Source organism: Ursus americanus, chromosome 35 (genome assembly GCF_024610735.1).
Source record: "Ursus americanus isolate L20-20 chromosome 35, mUrsAme1.1.p, whole genome shotgun sequence".
In the NCBI taxonomy this organism is placed as follows: domain Eukaryota; kingdom Metazoa; phylum Chordata; class Mammalia; order Carnivora; family Ursidae; genus Ursus; species Ursus americanus.
The window spans coordinates 22,855,648-22,880,310 of NC_142161.1; the positions used below are offsets into that span (position 1 = coordinate 22,855,648).

General features: G+C 34.7%; 1 protein-coding gene across 3 annotated transcripts in view; it reads left to right on the top strand.

Moving 5' to 3' along the window:
- The window catches only part of TOGARAM1 (TOG array regulator of axonemal microtubules 1), a 69,409-nt gene that overhangs the window by 25,794 nt on the left and 18,952 nt on the right, over positions 1-24,663 (top strand). For all 3 annotated transcript variants that reach the window (XR_015723019.1, XM_045799374.2, XM_045799396.2), the window contains exons 5-12: positions 1,140-1,402; positions 3,562-3,794; positions 6,277-6,377; positions 10,763-10,912; positions 14,482-14,571; positions 16,240-16,415; positions 16,923-17,082; positions 20,071-20,224. Coding sequence is in view for 2 of the 3 variants with exons in the window: in XM_045799374.2 (XP_045655330.2) it covers positions 1,140-1,402; positions 3,562-3,794; positions 6,277-6,377; positions 10,763-10,912; positions 14,482-14,571; positions 16,240-16,415; positions 16,923-17,082; positions 20,071-20,224 (1,327 nt within the window). In the remaining variant the exon portion in view is untranslated. The remainder of the gene's footprint in view (positions 1-1,139; positions 1,403-3,561; positions 3,795-6,276; positions 6,378-10,762; positions 10,913-14,481; positions 14,572-16,239; positions 16,416-16,922; positions 17,083-20,070; positions 20,225-24,663) is intronic.

The window sequence follows — 24,663 nt, forward strand, 5'->3', positions numbered from 1 at the left end:
TGTTTTCAGAAATAGGCAACTAATAATGCTTTATAATGAACATAAACAGTCCGAGAGCCTAGTAACAGATTTTAGCTTTAGAAATATCAAATGTCATTCATATAATTACTATAACTAATGCTTTGTATTCATTTATTCTACATTTTTTTAATGCTTACTATATGTTAAATTTATTTATTAACTAAAATATTCTTTTATTAACAATAGCCCTTTCCAGGACATCTGGGTGGCTCAGTCCCTTAAGTGACCGCATTCGGCAAGGGTCATGATCCCAGGGTCCTGGGATTGAGTCCCGCATAGAGCTCCTTGCTCAGTGGGGAGCCTCCTTCTTGCTCTGCTGCTCCCCCTACTTGTGGTTTCTCTGTCTCTCTCTCTCTCTCTCTGACAAATAAATAAATAAAATCTTTAAAAAAAAACCCAAAACAATAGCCCTTTCCAAAATAATGAAATTAGCATATAAATGTATTCAAGACAGATCAAATCTCAAAATAAAAAGTCTATTAAAGGCAGCCCCTATATATAGCCCACATACTTTCTTGTCCCTAGCCTCTGAACTAAGATGTACCACCTTTAAACTACCCTACAACACTGGTGTTCCATTTTATAACATGACCGTAAGGTCAATTTGTTGCATGGTTAGCCGATTTTATCACTTTTTCTTAGCACTACACCTTCATTTCCTCCATTAATTTCTTTCTGTGTTTGTCTTTCCTACAAGATCAAATATTACATTGAAAGCTGAGAGTTTATTCAGTTTATTCTCCCATGTGTCCAGCATTACTGCTTTGCACATAGTAGTCACTCACATGTTGCTTACATAATTAAATGAAGCCAGGCAAGTAGTCCTTCCAGCTTACTTGTGGACTTTACCGTACAAATATTAGTTATGATAATGTGTATAAAGATAGAAATTTAACTTAGTATATAGTATTTTTATTTAATATGAAAGAATTTCTGGTGACTCGTTTTTGTTATATTTGTTAGGAGACACTGATCTTTGATCTGATTTTAAATAGTAATCTTCTAATAAAAAACAATGTGTCTTTTTATTTAAAAACTCTATTCCAAACACTTGTGATTATAACTCCCAGTTCTCTGAAATTAAAAAAAGGTAAATAAAATATATTTTTTTCTTGCAGGAGAAAATTCTCAAGAAAAACTTTCTCCAGTTCAACTTACACCTGCCTTGGTGAGATCACCATCTTCCCGACGAGGCCTAAATGGGACCAAACCTGTCCCTCCCATACCACGGGGAATCAGCCTTTTGCCTGATAAAGCTGACTTTAGCACAGTGGGACCCAAAAAGAAAGAGCCTGAAGATATTTGGAAGAGTGAAAAAGATAGTCTCACAATTGATCTTTCAGAATTAGATATCAGAGATAAAGATTTGGATCAAGAAGAGGTTAGAGCCAAATACCATTTTTAATAATTTTTAAATGCTTGTAATTTTCTATAATACAATAGGTGTTATTTAAGGAAAAATCAAGTACTTTTTAACTCCATAACATGTTTTCTTTTTTATAAAAATATTTCATGATCCTTATAGAAAATGTAGAAACTATAGTGAAGTATTGGAAGAAAATTCATCACACCAAATCCCACTACCCAGAATAATTTGCCATTAATACTCTAATGTGTTTCCTTTCAGTATTTCTTCTATGCATATATTATTTCTTTTTAAGTTAAAAGTATGAGTAATATAGCAATATACCTATACACGAATCCCTCCCAAATGAACAATTTGCATATTTGTTTCCTATTTTTAGATAAATGAAACAACATAGTTACCTCCCTAATCCAGTTCCTTTCCCTTCTTCACCAGAAGCAACCACATCACCATTAATTTGTGTTTTATGTATTTTTATACTTTTAATATATTAATATTTTGATACTTACGATATAGTCATAATTGATTTTGACTTATTCCTAGTCTGTTGCTATTGCAAACAGTGCTGCATTGGACGTTCCTGAGTATGTTTGTTGTGCATATGTACAGGTTTATTTATCTTTATGAAACTGATATCATATTATATCCTTTTTTTTTTTTTTTTAAAGATTTTATTTATTTATTTGACAGAGATAGAGACAGCCAGCGAGAGAGGGAACACAAGCAGGGGGAGTGGGAGAGGAAGAAGCAGGCTCATAGCAGAAGAGCCTGACGTGGGGCTTGATCCCATAACGCCGGGATCACGCCCTGAGCCGAAGGCAGACGCTTAACCGCTGTGCCACCCAGGCGCCCCGTGATATCATATTATATCCTCATCTTTGAATTCTCGGTCACTCCATTTATACTATAAAAATCCATTGCCAGTGTGACAACTCTGTACATACTAATTATGTCAGAGAAGGAATGTGGTTGCTATATTACTTTGGATTTGGAGCATTATTTCCATAGATGCTTTCTTTTCATCATATTAGCCGGCCTGATGTCAGGTTTAAAGAAGTGTTTTACATTAAATGTGTAAACTGAAACACTCAGTTATATTTTGTGGTCTTATTTTTGCCTGTTTTTAAGATGTAAGCATCATATACCGATAGTTTGCTCAATAAAATAAATATTAATGCATATTCATTTTAAGGGCATTTCTTTAACATTAAGCATGTGTACCAAAATTGGTTCTTAATGAATTAGTCATTCCAACTTCTGACTGCTTGTAAAATCTTTCCTTCCCCTCCCCCACCCCTAGTTGTATTTCACTAGTACTAGAAAGAGAATTCATTTAAATGGAAGAAAGTTCTAGAAGAGGCATTTTCCTACATAACTCATAAGTTTCATCTGATGCTACTTTTTTTTGCGTGATTTGTATGATAACTTAAAAATAGCCCTTTTTCTTTTAATGAATAATTGAAAGGGTAATTTCTTTTATGTAATTATTGATAAATATAGGAGGATAGTACTATTTTTAAATATTCAGCCTTCTAAGGATTTACTAGGGAAGTGGCCATACTGTTGAATCAACCATTATAATTGTTATAATCAAAATGTTAAGTGAAACACAGTTTATGTATGTTTATGGGTTCCTTAATTCATTCAGGGTTCTATTCCCAATTTTAATATATTTGTTTATAATGGCATCTTCTACTCTACATTTCTAGAAATACTTGGCTTCAGAAGTCACATACAGTCTTCTGTTATTTTCTGACCCCTAACGCTGGCAAACTTGATCTAAACTTCAAATTTAGAGAACTGATTACTTTTCACAGAATTTCTAAATGGCCACATTCACACACCAATGACTAAGATTGGCTACACCTCTCTGACTTCAACTCAATCTGATTCAATGATTCATTTACTAATTAAATTTTATTGTATTAGTCAATTGTTCTCAGTGCCGGAAATACCATGATGAATAATAGCTAGAGATCCTTCCTCTTAAGGGGCTTACAATCTTGTTTATAAATTGGTCGTTTATAAAATATGTATGTTAATATCCATCTTGTTAATACAAATTGGAGAGTGGCTTAGCTAGATATAGTATAGTAAATGGAATTTAAAGTCTAAGGATAACTTTTACTCATATGAATGTCTTGTAAAGTTAATTGTTTTTATTTCTTTCTTAGATGCAGAGCTCTCTTAGGTCCCTTCGTAATAGTGCAGCTAAGAAAAGAGCAAAACTGAGTGGCAGTACTTCTGATCTTGAAAGTCCTGATTCTGCAATTAAGCTCGACTTGACTATGGACTCACCATCTCGATCTTCCTCTCCAAACATCAGCTCTTACAGTGAAAGTGGAGTTTATAGCCAAGAATCATTGACTTCTTCTCTGTCTACAACTCCCCAGGGGAAGAGAATAATGTATTTTGTTTTTTGACATGTTAAATGAATGCTAATCTTTAATTTGTAGTCTGACCCCTAATATCATTTTTAAACTATTTTCTAGTTCTTAAAATGTTGAAGTACATTTAAAAGGCAGTGGAAAAGTTTACAGATACTATCTAGCTTGGCTTTGGTCTGGGATGGGTGGAGAGAGAGAACATCGGCTGTAACTTAGAGCACGTACAGTAATACAAACCCTTATTCCCCAAGCCTTAGTTGTTGTTCTGCCTAAGATTTATCGTAGTATTTTTTGTTCTTTGGCTCCATTCTGGATCATTGAGTCTTTTGCAGTAGACCTATAGCTGATATTACTGCTTTCATTGAAAACTCAGCACCAATTTCCTCTGATTTTTAGATTAAACTCCACTCAGCTGTTACTTCGCCATTTCTTATATGTTATTGTTCCATTTTCTTGTAGAAGCTTAGGCCTCCGTGCCATAGGTTTTGCAGCGTTCTCAGGAGTCTCCTTATAGCAGTTCTGAAATTAGAGTCCTGGCCACCCCAGAGCATTTTTTTCTAGTATAGCAATTCAACAAACTTTTCCAGATTACTTCAATGACCTCTAAGTCTTAAACAGTGATCCCACCTTGATTTCTGAGAATTTCTGTGACTCTATTCTAGGATTTTGGGGAATCTCTTCCCTCTTTATTTTAGACCAAAACCTAAGAGTAGAATTGCTAGGTCATAGGATAGAGATTTAGCTTTTTATATAACTGCTAAGTCGTTTTCCAAGATACTTGTACAATTTTAAACTTCCACTAACAAAGTATGAGAGTTCCAGTTGTTTCACATCCTTGTTTATTTTTGTTGTTGTCCATCTCTTTATTTTCCTTTGATTTTATCCTGAACCATGGTTATCTACAGCTACTAGCCGAAAATATTTAAAATTAAATTTAAATTATTTTCACATAAGTGAACTGGAATCTTTAACAATGTAGGTAATTAGAGACTGCATAATCAAAGGACAGATGGTGTTCTATTAACTCTAATGGAAAGGGTGTTTCATTTCAGCAGTTCATAGAATTAAACCAAATTTTTGTGTCCTGCTGTGAGAAGTTTGTCTTATCCCATGATTCCATTCTCTACATTTTTAACTTAAGTAGCCGCTTATTTTGCTGTTGGAAATTTTTTCTTACTGGAAATTCCTTTGTTGTAATTACCTAGGTAGAATAATGCAATATATTTACAAAATGAATTTGAAATGGCTACACGGGCTGGTGAAGTAACTGTTTACATTTAGTTACCAGACATTTAAAATAGATATTTATCTTTTGGACCTAAAGTTCTTCCCTTATTTTCTATGAATGTGAAATTTTGTGTTAAATACTCCTACAGTTGCAAGATCCTGTAAATAATCTAGAACCTAGTTGGGAAGAAAAGTTCATTTTATATTATAACATTTAGAATTCACTATTCTCTATATTGTCTTGTGAAATTATTCTCTTCAGATAATGAATTCTGTGAGAAGTTCAGTATACCCTCATTTCTGGACTAAATTACCTTTAATGAATTTCGTATTTCCACCTTAAGTTTAATAGCTTTGAAACAATTAATATTAACCAGGTTGCATCTTGCCTTGAGAATCATGGCAAAGAGAGCCACTATTACCTCATGTGGGGCTTTCATCTTTAAGTGGGTTGGGGAGGAAAAACTCTTGAGAACCACTCTTCTAGAGACTAAAGTATTTTCTTTCATTCGAGTCAGGTACATGGTATAAATGTAAATTGACTAAAAAAACCTATCATCTATTCTGGAGAAACTACTCTTTAAAAATGTTTAACATTGACTTCTCACTAGGCCAATTAACAAATATGCTTATCCAACTTCTAAGAACTATGCTCCTTTGTAAAATCTCTTCTTTATAATATCCATCACTGGCTTACTGATATTACAACACCTAAATGATTTAAAATAGTTCCTTTACATTCAGATTAAACATTCTTCAGTCACTTTCTTTGTGAAACAACACCTGTAGGTCTTTATAATGTCAGAAAAGTGTAACAAAGAATAATCCAGGAAGAAAATGGCATTTGCTAATAAACCCACTTGTTGCTTATGCAAATTAGAATTTGTAATGTCGTTAAGTCTCTTTTTTTCTGTATTATTATCCATGAGGGCAGGTAGTGTATTAGATGATTAGATGACTAGGAATCATTTGCTTTAGTTTTGGAATGAACTTTCTTTGGATCACTTGGGGTTTTTTTGTTGCTGTTGTTTTTTTGACCTAACAAAAGGTTATATAGTATGAGTTGGATAATCTTTCCTGCCTTTTGTAATCCCCTCATGAATAATTAAGAATTGCCTATATGTTAAATGGTTGGAAGTTCAAAAAGTGAACTAGGAATACCAATAAAAAAATATTCTTAGCTATAGTTTTCATACTTGCTCCTGTCTTATGACCTAAGAAGTTGAACAGCTTTAGATCTTAAATGTTTATTGAAATTACTTTGTTTCATTGTAGGTCAGACATATTTCCGACATTTGGATCAAAACCTTGTCCAACAAGACTTTCTTCTGCAAAGAATAAAAAGTCTGAGATAGCTGACCAAAGCCCGAGTGCAGGTATTTTATAACTGTTTTATAAATATGATTTATAAAAAGTATGATTTTTAAATGATATCAAAAATGGTAAAAAATGCATTTCAGGTGTAGAATTTTTGTAGTTACCAATTAAGGCTCGTCATCTTTTTAACTCTTTGAAAAACCTTTTTTGGCAAGAATAAGTATTGTATCATTCTTGGAAAAAAAAAATATTTACCTAAATAATTGATCCCCCTTTAAGCCCATAGTTTACTTATGCCTGGCTCTTCCAGCTGGACATTTTGGTTTAATTGATGTGGAATGTGACCTGCCACCAGAGTTTTGAAAGCCCTGAGGGTGATTCTAATATGCAGCATAATTTGGAAGCCACTAGGCATCACAAAAGACAATTTGTTTTAAAAACAGCACTTAACTAGTTGTTAAGTTCATTTGTATCTTGTTAAGCATTTTGTGAACTAACCTGGAAGTCTCTAACGTGCAGCATCACTTTTCAGAAAACAGATTTAGTTATTAGTAATCATTTGGAAAACTATTTGGATTCTGATCTATTTAGGATGGAAACTGCATGTGATTCTTCTTTATGATTGCTAACACTGTATTGGATTATGAGTGAATTATAACAAACTGGAGTTTATTTTCACATGATCTCAGTATAAAAGTCATAACAACTTTAAGGCTAGTCTACCTTACATTATAATTTCCTCTCTAAGAAGCTATGTATGTATGTATTTGTCTACTAAGATTTTTAAATTTCTTACTCCTAACTATGTCTTAATTTCATCTCATCTTTTTAGTCTCCACTATCCCTTTTACTCATTTCTTACCTACTTAGCTTCCTAAGATTTCTCTCTATAATTCTCTATAAAAGTCTCAGTCTCATTCTCTATAATCTGTCCCCCACAATGCAAGTCTGACCGCATTGCCCAGCCCAAATTTATTTAGGGCATTCTTCCATGATCTGTCCCTGTCTACCTCTCCAGCCTCATATTTCACTTCCTTCTTTGTAATTTTGTATTCCAGTTAAATCAGACCATTTTCAATACCATTTCCTCTCTTTTTGCAGTTACACGTACCATTTCTTCTGGGTGAAATCTGGAATCCACACCACACCCCATTTAGCTCTAAAAACAGTTCAATTGCTTTCTCTGGAAACCTTCCCCATTCACAAACAAAATTGATTATTACCTCTTTTGTAATATCATTACATTTTGCACTGACATCTTTATAGTGGTATTGCCATTATTTTACTTTTTTTTGGACTCTCAGATTCTCAGATCCCCAGAGATTATTTACCTTTGATTACCTACCTAGTGCCTTCATTATCATGAATGCCTAATTCAAACATGCATTCCAGGTATATTGGCTTCCACAAAGCTAGTGTTCCACAAAGAGTTAGTTAATCTATTAGGCACAGGAAGACAGTGTATATGAGCTTTGGAGTCTGAAAGACCCCAGCTGGAATCCCAGTTTGACCATATTCATGAGCTGGCAAGTGATTAACTACTTTGAAACTCGGTTCCCTCATCTGGTAAGGTAAACCTTGAGCAGTGATAATGAACATTTAAGTATAAGCACCTATTGCATAGTGGACGCTTGGCTTTTGTTCCCTTAAAGGAGAAGACACAAGTTAACACATAAACTTATTCTTTAATCACTTTTTAAGGCTGATTATTATAGTAAATTATTCATAACTTTATATAAGTTATGGGTAGGCTGTGTCTTGTTTACAAAAGTGGAGCCCTCTTCTGGAAGAATATCTTTGGAGTTAGAAAAGAATAGATTTAGAAAACCTAGATTTGAGTTTCCCCCTGACCTCATAAGTGACTTAAGTTTTAGTAAAGTGAAAAAGTTATTTAAACAGTACATACTTCTATATACAATATTCAGTGTTTGCCAAACTTGTCTAATATTTAGTATTTCTCAAACTTGCCTAGTCCTAGGGAACACCAGGGGTATGCTTGTAATACAGATTCTGGGACCTCATCTCACAACTAATGAATTGATCTTCACAGTTAAAAATCTATCTTTTTAACAAATAAGTATTTCTAAGATCAGGTTTTGGAGACTCTACTTTTGAATTCACTGTGAGATATTCTTGGTTAAATTTAATATGCCCTCAAAAATGTAAAGTTGCTAATGGCTTAGGATTTTATAAACTTGGGTTTACGTTTTTTGTTTTTGTGGGATAGGGTTTTGTTTTTAGTAAACAAATGATTCCTGCAAGTTTATCATTTAATTGATAAAGCTTGAAAATGATAATGCTCAGAGTAAAGACTGTCTGAAAACAAAACCAAAAATAATTATCCAACTTGTCTTTATGTCCTCCTTTTCAATAAATATTTCCACATGTAATCTGCCACTACCTATTATAGCACATAGGTAAATGTGCTATAGGTAATTTAATAGGTAAATTTCCTGAATTATGTTATAGTAAACTTTTTCCCTGTAGCATCAGATTAGTAATACCTATTTTATTTTTTTATAAAGATTTTATTTATTTATTTGACAGAGAGAGAGACAGCCAGCGAGAGAGGGAACACATAGGGGGAGTGGGAGAGGAAGAAGCAGGCTCCCAGTGAAGCAGGGAGCCCTAAGTAATACCTATTATTAACAACAGAAAGCATTTGCACCCAAAGCCAGTATCTTTATGAGGCTACCTTTATGAATTAACTATCAAAACTAAGATGAGTATAGACAGATATTCATGTTACTCCCAGAAGTTCTGTATCATTTAACACCGGATATTTTTTGACTCTCTGTGAACTTAGTGTCTTTTACTCTACAGTCCTCTGTTGACCAGTTGCCACCAGCCCCCCTTCTCCCCATGATCCTGTTTTTATTTTTAAAAACCCACAATAATATTAAGAACAAATTGTATTTTATTATTACTACCTAATGGTATTTGTAGGGAGCTATATATATGAAAATGGATGGTGACTTAAACATATATCGTGTAGGATTTTCCATTTAGTAGATATTTTGTGGTTTTAATAGCGTCAAAGTATTGGTATAGGGTGGTCAGTTGAAACATTCAAATGTAGATTAAAATTTTTGATATTTGTTAAAAGGAGGCCCACATTAGGGTTTTGATTTTTTTTTTTAAAGATTTATTTATTTTTTGATTGGGGGGATAGGGGGAGGGAAAGAAAGAATCTCAGGCACACTCCCCACTGAACGCATAGCCCAACCCAGGGCTGGATCTCACGACCCTGAGATCACGACCTGAGCCAAAATCAAGACTTGGATGTTTAACTGGCTAAGCCACCCAGGCACCTTTATTTCTTTTATTTTTAGTTAGGAATATAACATTTGGATATTTACAGTATGCTAGGCACTATGCTAAGCCCTTTCAATGTATTTTCTTCACTTAATCCTCACAACCATTCTGGAAGGGGTAATACTATTACCCTCATTTTACAAATAAGGTTAAGTGTCTTGCCCAGGTTCTGTCGGTTTAAGTGGCAATAGTACAATTTAAATCCAGGAAGTATGATTCCAGATTCTGAGCTTAGTCACTCTGGAGTGTACTGCTTCACAGCCAGACCAGTATAGACCCATTACACAAGAGTGGGAGAGAAGAGAGAAATGGAAAATATCTCTCAGGATACAGTTTAAAAATTTTAGATTTAGAGGCGCCTGGGTGGCTCAGTTGGTTAAGCGTCTGCCTTTCTCTCAGGTCATGATCCCAGGGTTCTGGGATCGAGCCCCACATCAGGCTTCCTGCTCAGTGGGGAGCCTGCTTCTCCCTCTCCTCCCCACTTGTGCTCTCTCTCTGTCTCTGACAAATAAATAAATAAAATCTTTTTAAAAAATCTATATTTAAAAATTTTTCTTTTTGTTATAAAGGTTTATATGTCATTCAAACATTAACTGCCTGTCATATTTAAATAAATATACACACATACACTTATTTCTTCCAAACATTGAATTTTGTATTTCATTGTAATTTTAAAGCCTGTTTTATAAAATGTTTTAGATATAGTTTATAATAAATGTTCTTTTATTTTTTTATAAGGTTTTATTTATTTATTTGACAGAGATAGAGACAGCCAGCGAGAGAGGGAACACAAGCAAGGGGAGTGGGAGAGGAAGAAGCAGGCTTCCAGCAGAGGAGCCTGATGTGGGGCTCAATCCCAGAACGCCAGGATTAGGCCCTGAGCCGAAGGCAGATGCTTAACAACTGAACCACCCAGGCGCCTCTATAATAAATGTTCTTAACTGCTAGTAACAAAATTTAAAATACGATAAAACTCTTTAAATTACTATAATGTTATAGTTTCTAATATTATGTCACTGACCTTTTTAAAAGTCTAGAAGGCAAGATAGATTTAGAGGGGAGATATGTACCTATCTATAATATTACCTGAGTCATTCAAATAAATATTTTTATGTATTTTATTTTATAGGGATTACAGCATCCAATGTAAGCATAATTGGTCAACGTATGAACTATGGGTTTGGATGTGGTGATTTTGAAGATGATAGGTCCCATGACATTTCACCTAGTGTTTTCAAAATACAAAATAAGGAACACCCAAGACATAAACATACAAAAGGTTAGTAAATTTCACAAGTTAATTTTTAAGATTGAATGTCTGTAAATCCTAAATTAAGTGTCTCAGAATTCTCCCTAAGCATACCAATCAATAAACTGGGATTTCTCAGTTTTGAGATTTTTCTCATCCCTCTACTGATATGTCATTACTTCAGTAATTTTGCCAAATAGGAGAACATACAGGTTCATATATTGGTTAATGGACTTGCCTGAGAAGCCAAAGCAGGAAAGAATTACCCAAGAGGTTAAAACTAGGGAATCTCCCCTTTAAGATTATACACACATACACACATTTTATAAGACATTTTACCACTAAAATGAGGTAGAGAAATCATGTGAATAAATAAATCCCAGATGCCTACTTAGGTTGTAACCATGGAATAAAACTGTGGAAACGGGAATATAGTTTTCCTGTGGTAGAACCTGGGAAGGCTTCTTTGGTATCACTAACCATTAATAATTTACATTCTTTTTTTTTTCTTTAAATTTAGTGTAGCAAGTAGCTCCTCTGTGACTTATCTGTTAGTTTTTTCAGAGAACCTATTACAGCTACATTTTTTAAAAATTCCCTTAGGGTAAAGAGGAAGTTATTTTAAAAGGTATAAATATTTAAGTAGAATAACTAGAAGTCACTGTATTTCAATATTTAATCTACTAGTGACTGTAAGGAGCTGTCATTTTTATTTGTAGCGGCCATGATTGTAATAGGTCAACTTCTGTTATTTCTGGTCATCTGAAGTTGTGTGGGGGGGGGGGGCAGTCCAGCATTTTAGATCATGTGTATTTTTTTTGTGTGGAAATAAATTGAGTAAAGGAAAGTTGCTTGGAATGTTTTTTCTTATATTTTTTTTTTGGTAAATTTTTAAAACATTTCATCCATGATGTAATTCAATATCTATTCTTTGTGGAAGTTTTTTTTTTTCTCTGTCATTGTTTTTACAAAAGAGAATGACAGGTTTTTTTCCTGTTTACTTACATATTTTATTTCTCATGTAAAGATAATCAATACAAATACTTTTTTTCCTAAAAGTAACTCATATCCTAACATAAATTTTTTTAATTTTCTTTTTTTAAAAATTGCTTTGAAATAATTGCTGAATATGTTCGTTCACTACTAGTGGCACCCTTTTTTGGACAGCAGAATCATAGAAATATTTATATCTTCTGACCAGCAGTTATTTCTACTCCAGAAAATTACTTCACACACATGTCCAACTCTAAACCAAACACCTACTGTATCTGTCTGGTCAACAAGAATAAACATGTTGAAAAACCAAACTTACCTTCCTTTCCAGACCTGCTCTTCTTCCTTTGTTTTCATTTTTGTTAGTAGCATTACCATTTTCCCAATTATGGGGACTTGTAACTTTAGAGTCATCTTTGTCTACTTCTCCTTACCCTCCAAGTTTAGGCGGTGACCATCCTACCAATTCTGTTTAACCTGGGCCTTCATTACCTCTTCCCTGGATAATTGCAGTACCCTTCTGAATAAGACATCCTGCCTCTTATTTTATCCATTTTTACTCCAGGCTGCATACCCTTCTAGAATTATCTTTTTGAGGGGCGCCTGGGTAGCACCGTGGTTAAGCATCTGCCTTCAGCTCAGGGCATGATCCCAGCGTTCTGAGTTTGAGCCCCACATCAGGCTCCTCCACTAAGAGCCTGCTTCTTCCTCTACCACTCCCTCTGCTTGTATTCCCTCTCTCGCTGGCTGTCTCTCTCTGTCAAATAAATAAATAAAATCTTTTTTAAAAAAAAAAGAATTATCTTTTTGAAGTATAGTTACCATCTCTTCCATACTCAAAACCTTGAGTGCTTCCCTGTTTCCCACAGAATAAATTCCGTGCTCTGCAGCATAATTTTTAAGACCCTTAATAATCTTGTCTCAGCTTAACTTATTGCATTATCTCTTACTCCTCATTTCATTCCCCATCCTCAGGCATTCTTATTCTTAGTACTAGAAGTTTTCTTGGTTGGCATGTACAGTTGGCCTAGATGTCTGTTTCAGATCCTAATGTGTTCACATCATGTCTGCTTTTTGAATACTGACTTAAAATCCATTTCTTTAGAAAGTTTTCCCCCACTTAACTGGCCTGGAGTAGTATAAGTTATTTAAAAGTAAAGATATTGTCGTCTTTATATTCCTCTTAGGCTTTGCATGTATTAGTGTCCGATGCCACATGTTAAATGAGTGGAGCCGTGATGAGCCAACCCAAACTAACAGTGTAGGCTTGGATACAGTCACTCAAACATAGCATCCTCAAATAATCACATTAAGGGAATTTTGAGTATAGTGCAGAAGGGAATAAAACAACTTCCAAAAGAAACTTTGGCAATGGGTGGCATATGTAAATGGTTTCATTTTGCAAGAAACCTGAGACAGTTTTAGGATTAGCTTTCAGAACCACTTCTTCCCATTCCACTCCTCTGCTGGTTGTTCCTTTGAACATGCCCATTTTCTGGCATGCTAATGTAGAGCCCCAAGTAATAATTCGAGAAAGTGACTAGTGTTAGATGCTTAGAGTTTTAGCAAACTAGCTTTTATGAGTTACTATTCTCTTTCTCTGTTCGGTTGAATGAGACGAAAGTAACAAAAAGGTTATGTAGTTTCTAAGTCAAGAGTCTTTTAAACTTATTTTTTCTTTGTATTTTATAATTGATACTCAATGAGCAACATTTCTTTCAGTATTTTGTTTACAAGACAATTTGGTGTAAAAAGTAAAAGTAACATTAAAAATGACTAGTTATATCAGCTTCTCTGATAAATGAAGTTAAACTACATAAAGATAACATGTTCTTTATATATTTTCCTCATGAGATTTGTCTAATTATTCAGTCATCTCTTGATAGACTGTGTATACACTTCATGTTCATGGATGGATGTTGAACAAATTGTTCCATTTACTGAGATTTGCTTTCCTTTGTCACTTAATACCTTTTAAGGCTACCTGAGGTTTCTGTTCTTTGACCTCAAGTTAATTATATTTTGCTTTTCATTTCTCGTGCCTTGTAACATTCATCTAACATATATTTATTGAATACTTAGCATATGCCCTACTAAGAGGCTCTGGAAAAGAATGAAAATCTAAACCAGACATGGGTCCTGTCTCCATAGAGCTTACAGTCTAATAGGAGAATAATTAAGTAAATAAGCACAAACTGAGGTGAACATTAACCTAGAAAATTACAGATTGCTGTGAGATTGACTTGGTTTGTTTTCAGGAGTCAGAGGCTTTCCTTCATGGTTACCCTTTTGTCACTCAGTTATCGTGCTGTGATTATTTTCTTGTGTATCTTTCCTATTCTTAACTCTGGCATTTTATTTCTTATATTTTTTTTGTAAATAGCACTCTTTAGGGGAAGAAAGGTTTCTTTTCTCTCTACTGCCTCGTCCAAATGAGGTATTCTAATTTCAGATATTTATAGAATTAATAAGTAAGTGTGAATAAATAAATTATAAAATCCATGTATAAAATAAAATTTGTTTTAAAGGACCATGTTACAATATCATAAAATACTATGTAAAACGATATTAAAATGTGCGGTTTTTTGTTTCTTTAACATTTACAGGATCATCATCAAATTTACAGCAAATTCCCAGTTTTGAGTTCACATCCACAAATACCTTACCAGAAGACTCAGTCGTTGTTGTTGGAAAAGGTACTTCCAAGTCATTTAGCTTGTTAATTGTATGTGTTCACACATAAGCAAAGCATATCATTAAAGAACAGAGAAGAGTGTGATTCGAGTGTCAATTAGAACTTTTTTTATTAGAACTTTTCTTTTTAAAAAATTATTAAATTGAAAGAATTAGAAGTGAGCACTTAATTTTACATTTGTCTTCTAATGAAACTAAATTCATGTCAGTAATTTTCAGAGATGAATTATGTAACAGCTGCAGCATAGGTACTTCTAAGACACTTTTAGGATAACTAAGACAGTTTTATCATAGTTGAAGTTCAAATAATAGTCCTTATTTATAATTTATCAGCTTAGTATTTAATATAATTTCATTATTTTCCATACAGAGTCTAGACAAATCAGAATTAACACCTGTTATATATTTTTGGGTGCAAGGGGTTCTTTGAACAATATATTTGCAAATATTCTTTAAAACTCTTTTTTTTTTCTTTAAAACTTTATAAGGGTATAATTGACAAAATTGTAAGGTATTTAAAGTGATTATTTGATATCCATATGCATTGTGAAAGGATTCCCCCATCAAGTTAATTAACACATCTCAATTAGTTGTTGTTTTTTTTTTTTAAGTTTTTATTTATTTGTCAGAGAGAGAGAGAGAGACCACAAGCAGGGGGAGCGGCAGGCAGAGGGACAAGCAGGCTCCCCGCTGAGCAAGGAGCCCAGTGAGGTACTCGATCCCAGGACTCTGGCATCATGACCTGAACTGAAGGCAGATGCTTAACCGATTGAGCCGCCCAGTCGTACCAATTAGTTCCCCCTTTTTTTTTTTTTTTTAATAAAAAAACTAGAACGTGATGATAGACACTGAAGGTGCACATCTTATTTCTGGTAAATACAGTGAAATAGGATGAAATGTTTGGAAAGCTTTCCTAATTGTTTGCTTGGTAGAGTCTCATTAAGTTAATTTGAGGCCCTTCTCAGATTGGCTCCAACCTACCCTTGCAAACTTAGTTTCTTTTATTCCTCTGTTTCTCTTATGTCCAACCAAACTGAGTTAATCACTTCACATACATGCTTCATACTTGTTCAGCTCTGCTTCTAAGCATTACCATCTTATAGGATGCCCTCCCCTCCTTCTTCAGTTATCTGTCCAAATTCATTGTGTCTTCCAATCCCAGCTGAAATCCTTGCTCCTTGAAATCTTCTTAAACACCCCGCTCATACCAGCCTTTCCTTTATGTGAACTCATTATTACAATATGCAGTTCTTATTTAATATTGTGAAATGTCTAGGGGCACCTGGGTGGCGCAGTCGTTAAGCGTCTGCCTTCGGCTCAGGGCGTGATCCCGGCGTTCTAGGATCGAGTCCCACATCAGGCTCCTCCGCTGGGAGCCTGCTTTTTCCTCTCCCACTCCCCCTGCTTGTGTTCCCTCTCTTGCTGGCTATCTCTCTCTGTCAAATAAATAAATAAAATCTTTAAAAAAAAAATATTGTGAAATGTCTAGTGATACCTCCTAAATGATTGTCCTGTTAGGGTATTTGTTTTTATATTTATTATTATTTAACATGTCTTTCTTACTGACTATATTGTTTATTTCTTAAAGTCGAGAGCCTTGTCTTTAACTTTGTTATCAGAGTGACATCACATAAATACTTAATGGCAGTTTGTTGGTCGGTTAATTTCAGGTGTATTTGGAAGTCCAAATTCAGCACCAGCAGCCAGCAGCCAATCAGTGGTATCTTCTGTGGAAAATGGAGATACATTTTCAATTAAACAAAGCACTGAACCACCATCAGGAATTTATGGAAGAGCAGTCCCGCAAAATATTCCATCATATGTTGATGTTGAAAATGAAAAGGATGTAAGGTTATTTGCTGATAATTATTAGGATAAACTCAAGCCTATATTTATATCATTGTGTTGGGTTCATCAGATTTGGGGTGGTAAAAGTGTTTTGATTAAAATTTTTAAAATCTCAGGATAATTGAAATTTCTGATCCTAATCATTTAAATAATGGATTATTCTTCTTTCCAGCAAATATATTCTCATTCTGGTATAAAATATCTAATGTACTTTATACTATTCATGTACTTTACATATATATATGTATGTGAATTTACAAATTCAACAATTTTCTAGGACACTCAAGGAGTGACAGACTGGTATCCTCGGGCACAAATTTAGTTATGATACTAGCACCATGTAATTCTAGTCAATTTTAGAATTCCTGGAAAAAGGACTAAAAAATGTATAGTTTATTTTTTTTATATGTAGACAATGTCTATATACAGTTGTCTGAGATGAAGATAGTTATTTTAAATATCAAACTCCCTGAATACTTTCAGATATTTCAACTTTTTCATTCAGATTAAAATTTCTATTTCAAAATCTACTTATGACAAGATGAGACAAAAAAGAAAAGAGGAAAAAGAACTTTTTGACATTAAGGATTGTGAAAAGAAGGAACAGAATTCCTGGGAGCGAATGAAATATACAGGAACAGGAACTGAGAAAATGACATCTGAAAGTAAGTGGAATTTAACTTTCGGTGTGTTTTCTTAACTGATAATATTCTAAAGCTAGAGTACCTGTGGTTTAACTGAGAGCTAATAATGCAATATGTTGAACCATAACATTGAAATTTGTAAGACCGAGTAGCTTCTAGTATATTAAATATTATTTCTTATAAAAAAGGAAGTTGGTTGATTGTTTTTCTCCCTTCTAGACTTAAATATTTTTGAAGATGAGGTGGGAATATCAAAAAATGAGAGTTCCCCTTTAGAAAATATTGCCTTCAGGGGCGACTGGGTGGCACAGCGGTTAAGCGTCTGCCTTCGGCTCAGGGCGTGATCCTGGCGTTATAGGATCGAGTCCCACATCAGGCTCCTCCGCTATGAGCCTGCTTCTTCCTCTCCCACTCCCCTGCTGTGTTCCCTCTCTCGCTGGCTGTCTCTATCTCTGTCAAATAAATAAATAAAATCTTTAAAAAAAAAAAGAAGAAAAAGAAAATATTGCCTTCAGCCCTCCATTGAAAGGAGGGACCTGTTTAAAAAGGTCACCACCATCTTTAGTGTTTTCAGATTCAGGTAAGTAACTTGTTTAAATGTAAAGAATAATGTCACAAATGCTGGTTAAGCTGAAGAGACCAAATATGGTTCAGTGCATTTGTGATGAAAAGAGCACTAAGGTAGTAGGAGTCCGTAGACAGACCTGGATTCATAATTATCAGGCCTGCCTTTTAATTAACTTTGTGACCTGGAAATAGGCCTTAGTTTTCTGCCCCTTTAAATGTCCACATTATCTCAGAGGTCTCCTCCGTGCTCCCTGCAAATATTCCTGTTACACTAAGGAGTGGTATCCCATTTTATAGCTGGGGTTAAATGAGATTGTGAAGTTGGTTTATATTAGATCATGATTTTAAAAAATCATTGTATTTATCACTTATTCAGCCTGCCATTCAGTACTTACTAGGTCCTATACCTGGCCAAGAGTGGCTTCCATGTTTCCTGTGCTGTTTTTAAAAATATTAAATAGGTCTTAGGTATAGTAGCAATTTGGAAAAATCAGAGATTGAAATAAAAAAATCTCATGAACTATAATAAACATTAAGAATTATTGCTTATTATTTTTGTTTATTATTGTTTAATGTTACTAAGGAATAAACTGAACTATCGTAAGCATTTTAAAATTTACATTGGGTCTGAAGTCTAGGTATCAATAAAAAACCCAAAAGTACAGAAAAGATAAATATATAAATGTGATCTTGGACAACATACTTAACATCTCTCAAAAATAAATATAAAAGAGGTTTGAACTAGATGACCATCTGATTCTTCCTAGTTTGTATTTCTTTTATAATGCAAGAAGTTTAGAAAGCTTTTTAAAATTCTGTATTCTCAAAACTAGTAATTGTTGAGTATGACTGATGACAGATATTGACCTGTAAAATTGCTGGTTAAACATGCCCCTAAGAACCACTTAAATGTAGGCATTTGTGAAGTTTAAGCCTATTTGATAACATTCTCAAATAATTTAGCTATTATTAATGCATAAAAATCAAGGGGAGAAAAACCCACAGAACTTCTTACCTAAGGTGTAAGAATACTGGCTGCTACTGTTAACAGGAAACGAGTACAGATAGTAGCAAATAGTACAAATTGATAAATATGTTTATGATAATCATTTTCTAGTGCTTTATATTACCTTTTTTAAAATTATCCCTTTGGGATATCTGGGTGGCTCAGTCAGTTAAGCGTCTGCCTTTGGCTCAGGTCATGATCTCAGGGTCCTGGGATCAAGCCCTATGTCAGGCTGCTCAGCGGGGAGTCTGCTATCCCCTCTCTCTCCCTTTGTGCTCTCCCTCTCTCTCTCTCAAATAAATAATCTTTAAAAAAATACCACTTAACATGACAAAATAACTAATAAATCTCTACCCATTTACAAAAGCCAATACAGGGGCACCTGGTTGGCTTAGTCGCTTAAGTGTCCTACTCTTAATTTTGGCTCAGGTGATGATCTCCGGGTCATGGGATCGAGCTCTGCATTGGGCTCTGCGCTGAACTTGAGATTCTTTCCCTCTCCTTCTCCGCGCCCCCTGCTCGCGCACATGCCCACTCTCTGTCTCTCAAATAACATACATAAATAAAATCCTTTTAAAAATACCAATACACATTTTATTTGATCTTTTTGATCTTTTCCTTTCTAATACCTCCAGTGCAGGTATCTTGCATTGTTCAGTGCCCCCAGGGCATTACCTTGAGCACTCCATGATAATGATTTGTTTCCCTGACATCCAGGGCAATGCCTTACATCTGGAAAACAGTTGGTAAATGTTTGATTATAGAAAAAATGTTGTTATTACCACACATGGTCTTAGGATTTGTAGTAGACCATTAATTCTATGCTGGTAGCAAAAAAATTGGTATTTTGGGAATTCAGCTAGAATTCTTTACACAGGGACTCCTGGGTGGCTCAGTCGGTTAAGCATCTGACTCTTGGTTTCAGCTCAGATCCTAAGATCCAGCCCCCAGCAGGCTCCACACTCAATGCGGAGTTAGCTTGTCTCTCTCCCTCTGCTCCTCCCCCTGTACGTGCTCTCACGTTCTCCCTCTCTAGAAGAAATAAAATATTTTAAAAAAAGAAAAGAATTCTTCACACAGATGCTATGAAGCTTCATTTTCAGTTGCCATTTGTGTAGTAAAATGGGTATATATCCCATGTTTTTATAAAATGGGATCATAATACTTCTTATTGATTTTTAGCTCTTAAAGCTAGACTTTATTATATAACTCATGACTGAAAAACCACTTATATATTTATATTTAATATAATTTAATAATTCTGTATATAAAAAGTCAAGTTTTAAATAGCTTTGTTGTCCAGGTATTACAGTTTTATTAAAGACTAAACTGATAATACTAGTTTCCATAAAAAAATATTCATAAAATCTGTAGTCAGAATATCATTTGTATCAGAGTTCTCTGGTGCTTTATTTAATATGTTTTTTTTATTTAAGGTGAAGCATCTCCTGGAGGCATTCCACAATATAAAGAAAGGATGTCTTCTGTCACTCACAGTCCTGAAATAATGGATGCATCAGAACTACTGCCATTTTCCAAACCAGAAATAGCACTGACAGAAGCCCTTAGGCTTTTAGCTGACGAGGATTGGTAAGTTCACCATCCTTAACTTAAAGCTAAGCTGAGTTTCAGAAGTTTTCTGAAAATTTTTTATTAAAAACTTTGAAACATTCCCCATTAAAATAGTCATAGAAATGATTATCATAGTTCTTAAACAGTCTGAGTTTTTTTTCAACTTATTAATGTAACTGAACTCTGGTCCTAATAGTACTGTGTTACTACCACTTACAACTTATATACTGTAAGGACAGAGTTTAGCTTTATTATGGATTACATAAACCTTTTGATACTAGAATGCAAATATCACATTTCTCCAAGTGTTTCTCTGTGAAATACATCCTGTAACAATCCTGGAAATACTTACCTGTTATTAGCATAGCTGCAGCAGCCACCCAGCCCAGCCCAGCTGGAGCATCTACTGGCTGCACTTGACCCATTTCCTTCCCTACTCCTTCAGTATCACTCTCCGTCCCTTCCTCCATATCCTCAGTTTTACTTCTACTAGACCATATTCACCAACATTAAAATGTGCTATAATAGCCCCTATTTTTAAAAAAAACCTCCCTAAACTGCACATCTTCACATTTCTTTTATTCTTTTTTTTTAGCCAATTCTTCAAAAAGACTGACTCATTGTCTACTTTTTACCTCATATTCTCTTCTCAACCTTTAATTGGCTCTCAGCCCTCCCCACCATGACAGCCACATCACTGAAACTATGAAAGTGATCATCTTACTGAATTTACACTGGTTATTTATTAGTGGTCATCTAAGCCTTTTAGCAACATTTGACACAATCGACACTCCCTTCTTTCTGATTTCACATTGGAAAAATCAGAGTTTCTTTGTTCTTTCTTGTTTTAGTATGTTCTTATTCCTTTTCTTTGTTTGACTTCAAAATTGAGGCATGCTCTGTCTACATTTATTCCTGGATCTGGCAATTGCTTTCTGTAAAGAGCCAGGTAGTAAGTATTTTAGGCTTTGCAGGCCAGATGTCTTTATCACAACTCCTCAACTTCACTGTTGTAGTGTAAAAGCAGCCTTAGATAGTATGAAAACAAATGGTTATAGATATGTTCCAATAAACTTTACTTATAAAAAATTCTGATGGGGCCAGATTTGGTCTGTGAGTCATAGTCTGCCAACCCCTTTCCTAAATGATTACATTCAGTCGGATATATGTCTGGATTCCGGGTATCTTCTTGAGCTCTAAACTTACAATCCAACTGCCTGCTTGACATTTTCACTTTGATGCTTGCAGACATTTTAAATTTAACATATCCAAAATAGAACTCTTGATTTCCCACTTCCTCCCAAGGTGGGTTAACAGACATAAGATTTGCCTTTCAGATTTTAGTTCTTTCAGAACTAAAGAAATCGTACAAAATATATGAAACAGTGGTTTTCAAAATATTCCTCACTAGGCAATGAAAATTAGTGATCCTTGAGAGACAGGAAACGAACAAGTTGAACTCTATAATTGCCTTGGCTTAACTTTCTACAGTTTCCAGGTTACAGCTCAAAGAAGGGAAAACTATGTAAATACCAGCAGAGATGGAAATGGAGCTGGGACTTTGGGGATGCCAAGGTAACTAGAGTTTGCAAGGCAGAGTACCATAGAGGATGGAGCTTCACAAAGAACTCTGGAGACCTTCAGAGGTGTCTTCTCAAATATTTAGGTAAATACTAGTCAGGGCATAAGTGTAAATAAATTACCTTAAGCCAGAGCTAGAATGAAGTTACAGGGAACAATCCCTGAATACTTCTTGTTCCCATCAGCACAGTGGAAAACCTCATAACTCACATGGCATCAAGTAGAAAACGCAGAAGAGTTTTGCTTCTTCGTGTGGAAAAATAAACTGTAGGCTAAAGACTGTTTTGGCCCTGCCTAACGAAGCATAAAAGCAAGGCCTGAGAGGGTCAAACTTAACAAATAACCTAACTCTATTCCAGAGCAAAGGTCAATAATAGGAATACAGAAATAGCTCAGGTAAAATGGATAATGACTGACATCCAATAAAAAATTACCAGGCATGCAAAGCAGCAGGGAAATACAACCCATAATAAGAAGGGAAAAAGCTAACTATTGAAACCAATCCAAAAATGATACAGATGATAGAATTAGTAGACAAGGACATTATAGCTATAGTTATAATTCTATTCCATATTCAGTGACATGAACAGAGAATCAGTGAGCTATAGGACAACTCGCAAAATCCCTTTTGCCATATAGTGTAACATGATTGAGGGAAATAACATCCCCTTATATTCACACTCGAGGGGAGGGTATTATCAGGTGGTATATGCCAGGGGGCAGGAATCATGGGTGCCGTCTTAGAATTCTGTATTTCACATTCAGAATAAAAAGGGTCATTTGATAATGATAAAAAGGTTAATTCATCAAGTGATCCTGATTTTATTTATCACATAACAGAGCTTCACAATACATTAAGAAGAAACTGGTAGAACTGCAAGAAGAAGTAAATACATCCACAAATACAGTTGGAACTTCAACAACCGTCTCTCATTAATTGATAGAACTAGCAGAAAAAAAATCAGTGAGGATATGAAAGACTTGAATCACATGATTGACCAACTTGACCTAATTGGCATTTATAGAATACTCCACCTAAAATAGCAAAATTTACACTCTTTTCAAGTCCACAAGGAACATTTACCAAGAAAAATATTTTGGAACATAAAATAAGTAATTTAAAAGGATTCAGATTATATAAATTTTGTTCTCTGACTACAATGGTATTAAATTAGAAGTTAAGAACAGATACCTGGAAAATCTCTAAATGTCTTGAAACTAGCATGCTTAGAAGCAACCCATGGATCTAAGAAAGTAATCAAAAGGGAAATTAGGAAGTATTTTGTAACCCTTTCTTAAGTAGGCTCCACGCCCAGTGTAGAGCCCAACGTGGGGCTAGAACTCATGACCCTGAGATCAAGACCTGAGCCACGATCAAGTGTCAGATGCTCAACCAGCTGAGCCACCCAGGCGCCCCCAAAGTATTTTGAACTTAATGAAATTAAGAATGAAACATATCAAAGTTATGAGATGCAGCTAAATTTAGATGGAAATTTATAGCACCATAACCCCTATATTACAGGAAAAGAAACATTTTGTATCCGTGATCTCAGCTTTCACATTAAACTAGAAACAGAAGAGCAAATGAAGCCCAAAATAATTAAAGAAAAGAAATAATAAAGATTACACTAGAAATCAAGAAAATAATAGAGGAAATCAGCGAAAGCAAAAGCAGGTTCTTAAGATTATTTGATAAACCTGTAATCAGACCGATCAAGCAAACTAAGAGAGAAAAAACAATTACATCAGGAATGAGGGAATGAACATCATTACTAATCATATAGCTCTTAAATAATACAGGAATAAGATAAATAGCTTTATGCCCATTAATTTAACAACTTAGTGAAATGGACAAATTCTTTGAAAGACGCAAACTACCAAAACTCTCTAAAAAACAAACAAAAAAGCTAACCTGTATAATCCAATATGTATTAAGGACATTGAAATTATATTTAGAACTTTTCCACAAAGAAAACTCCAGACTCAGATGGTTTTACTAGCGAATTATACCAAACATTTAAGGAAGAAATCAATTCTACACAGACTTAGAACACTGAAGAAAGAGGCTGGAGTACTTCCCATCTTATTCTTTGAGGCCAAAATCACCCTCGTACCAAAACCATACAAAGATAAAACTACAGACTGAGATAAAAAATATCTCATGATCATAGATGTAAAAATCTTTAAGACAAGTTTTCATTTTGCCCCCTCCTAATCCTGAATCTGCTTTTCCCTCATTGTTTATCATCTTAGTTAATAACTCTGCCATGGACATTTAGTTGTTCATACCAAGTCAGTGTTGACTTTTTCTCATTTGTTTACATTCCATCAGTTCCTTTATTTTCAGAATATATCTCGGCTGCTGATCCTGTCATTCAAGCCACACCTGGCTATATTAGTGTCATCACTGGTTTGCATGCTTCCATTATTGCTCACCTCATACAACAGCCAGAGTGATACTGGTAAAACTCCAATCAGAACATGGGATTCCTCGCCACAAAACCCTCCAGTGGCCCCCTAGAACACTAGGAAAAAAATTGTTAACTGTTTTTTCTTCATTTTCCGTCCCTTGCCCCTGTAGTCTCATCCCTTACAGTGAGTTGCTCTGCCTTACTTATCTACTCTAGCCATCTGGCTATTTCCTGAACACCCAAGCTCATTTATGCCTCAAGATCTTTGTACTTAATTCTTTGAACATTCTTCCAGTGGCTTCTCTCTCACTTCATACAGGTATCTGTAATGTCACCTCCTCAGAAAAGCCTTCTCTCATGACTTTAACTAAAATAGTGTTCTTTTCCCCATCTTCTTATACTGCTTTATTTTTAATATTGCTACCTGACCTTGTATTTTATTTTAACACCTCTCTTAGCAATTTG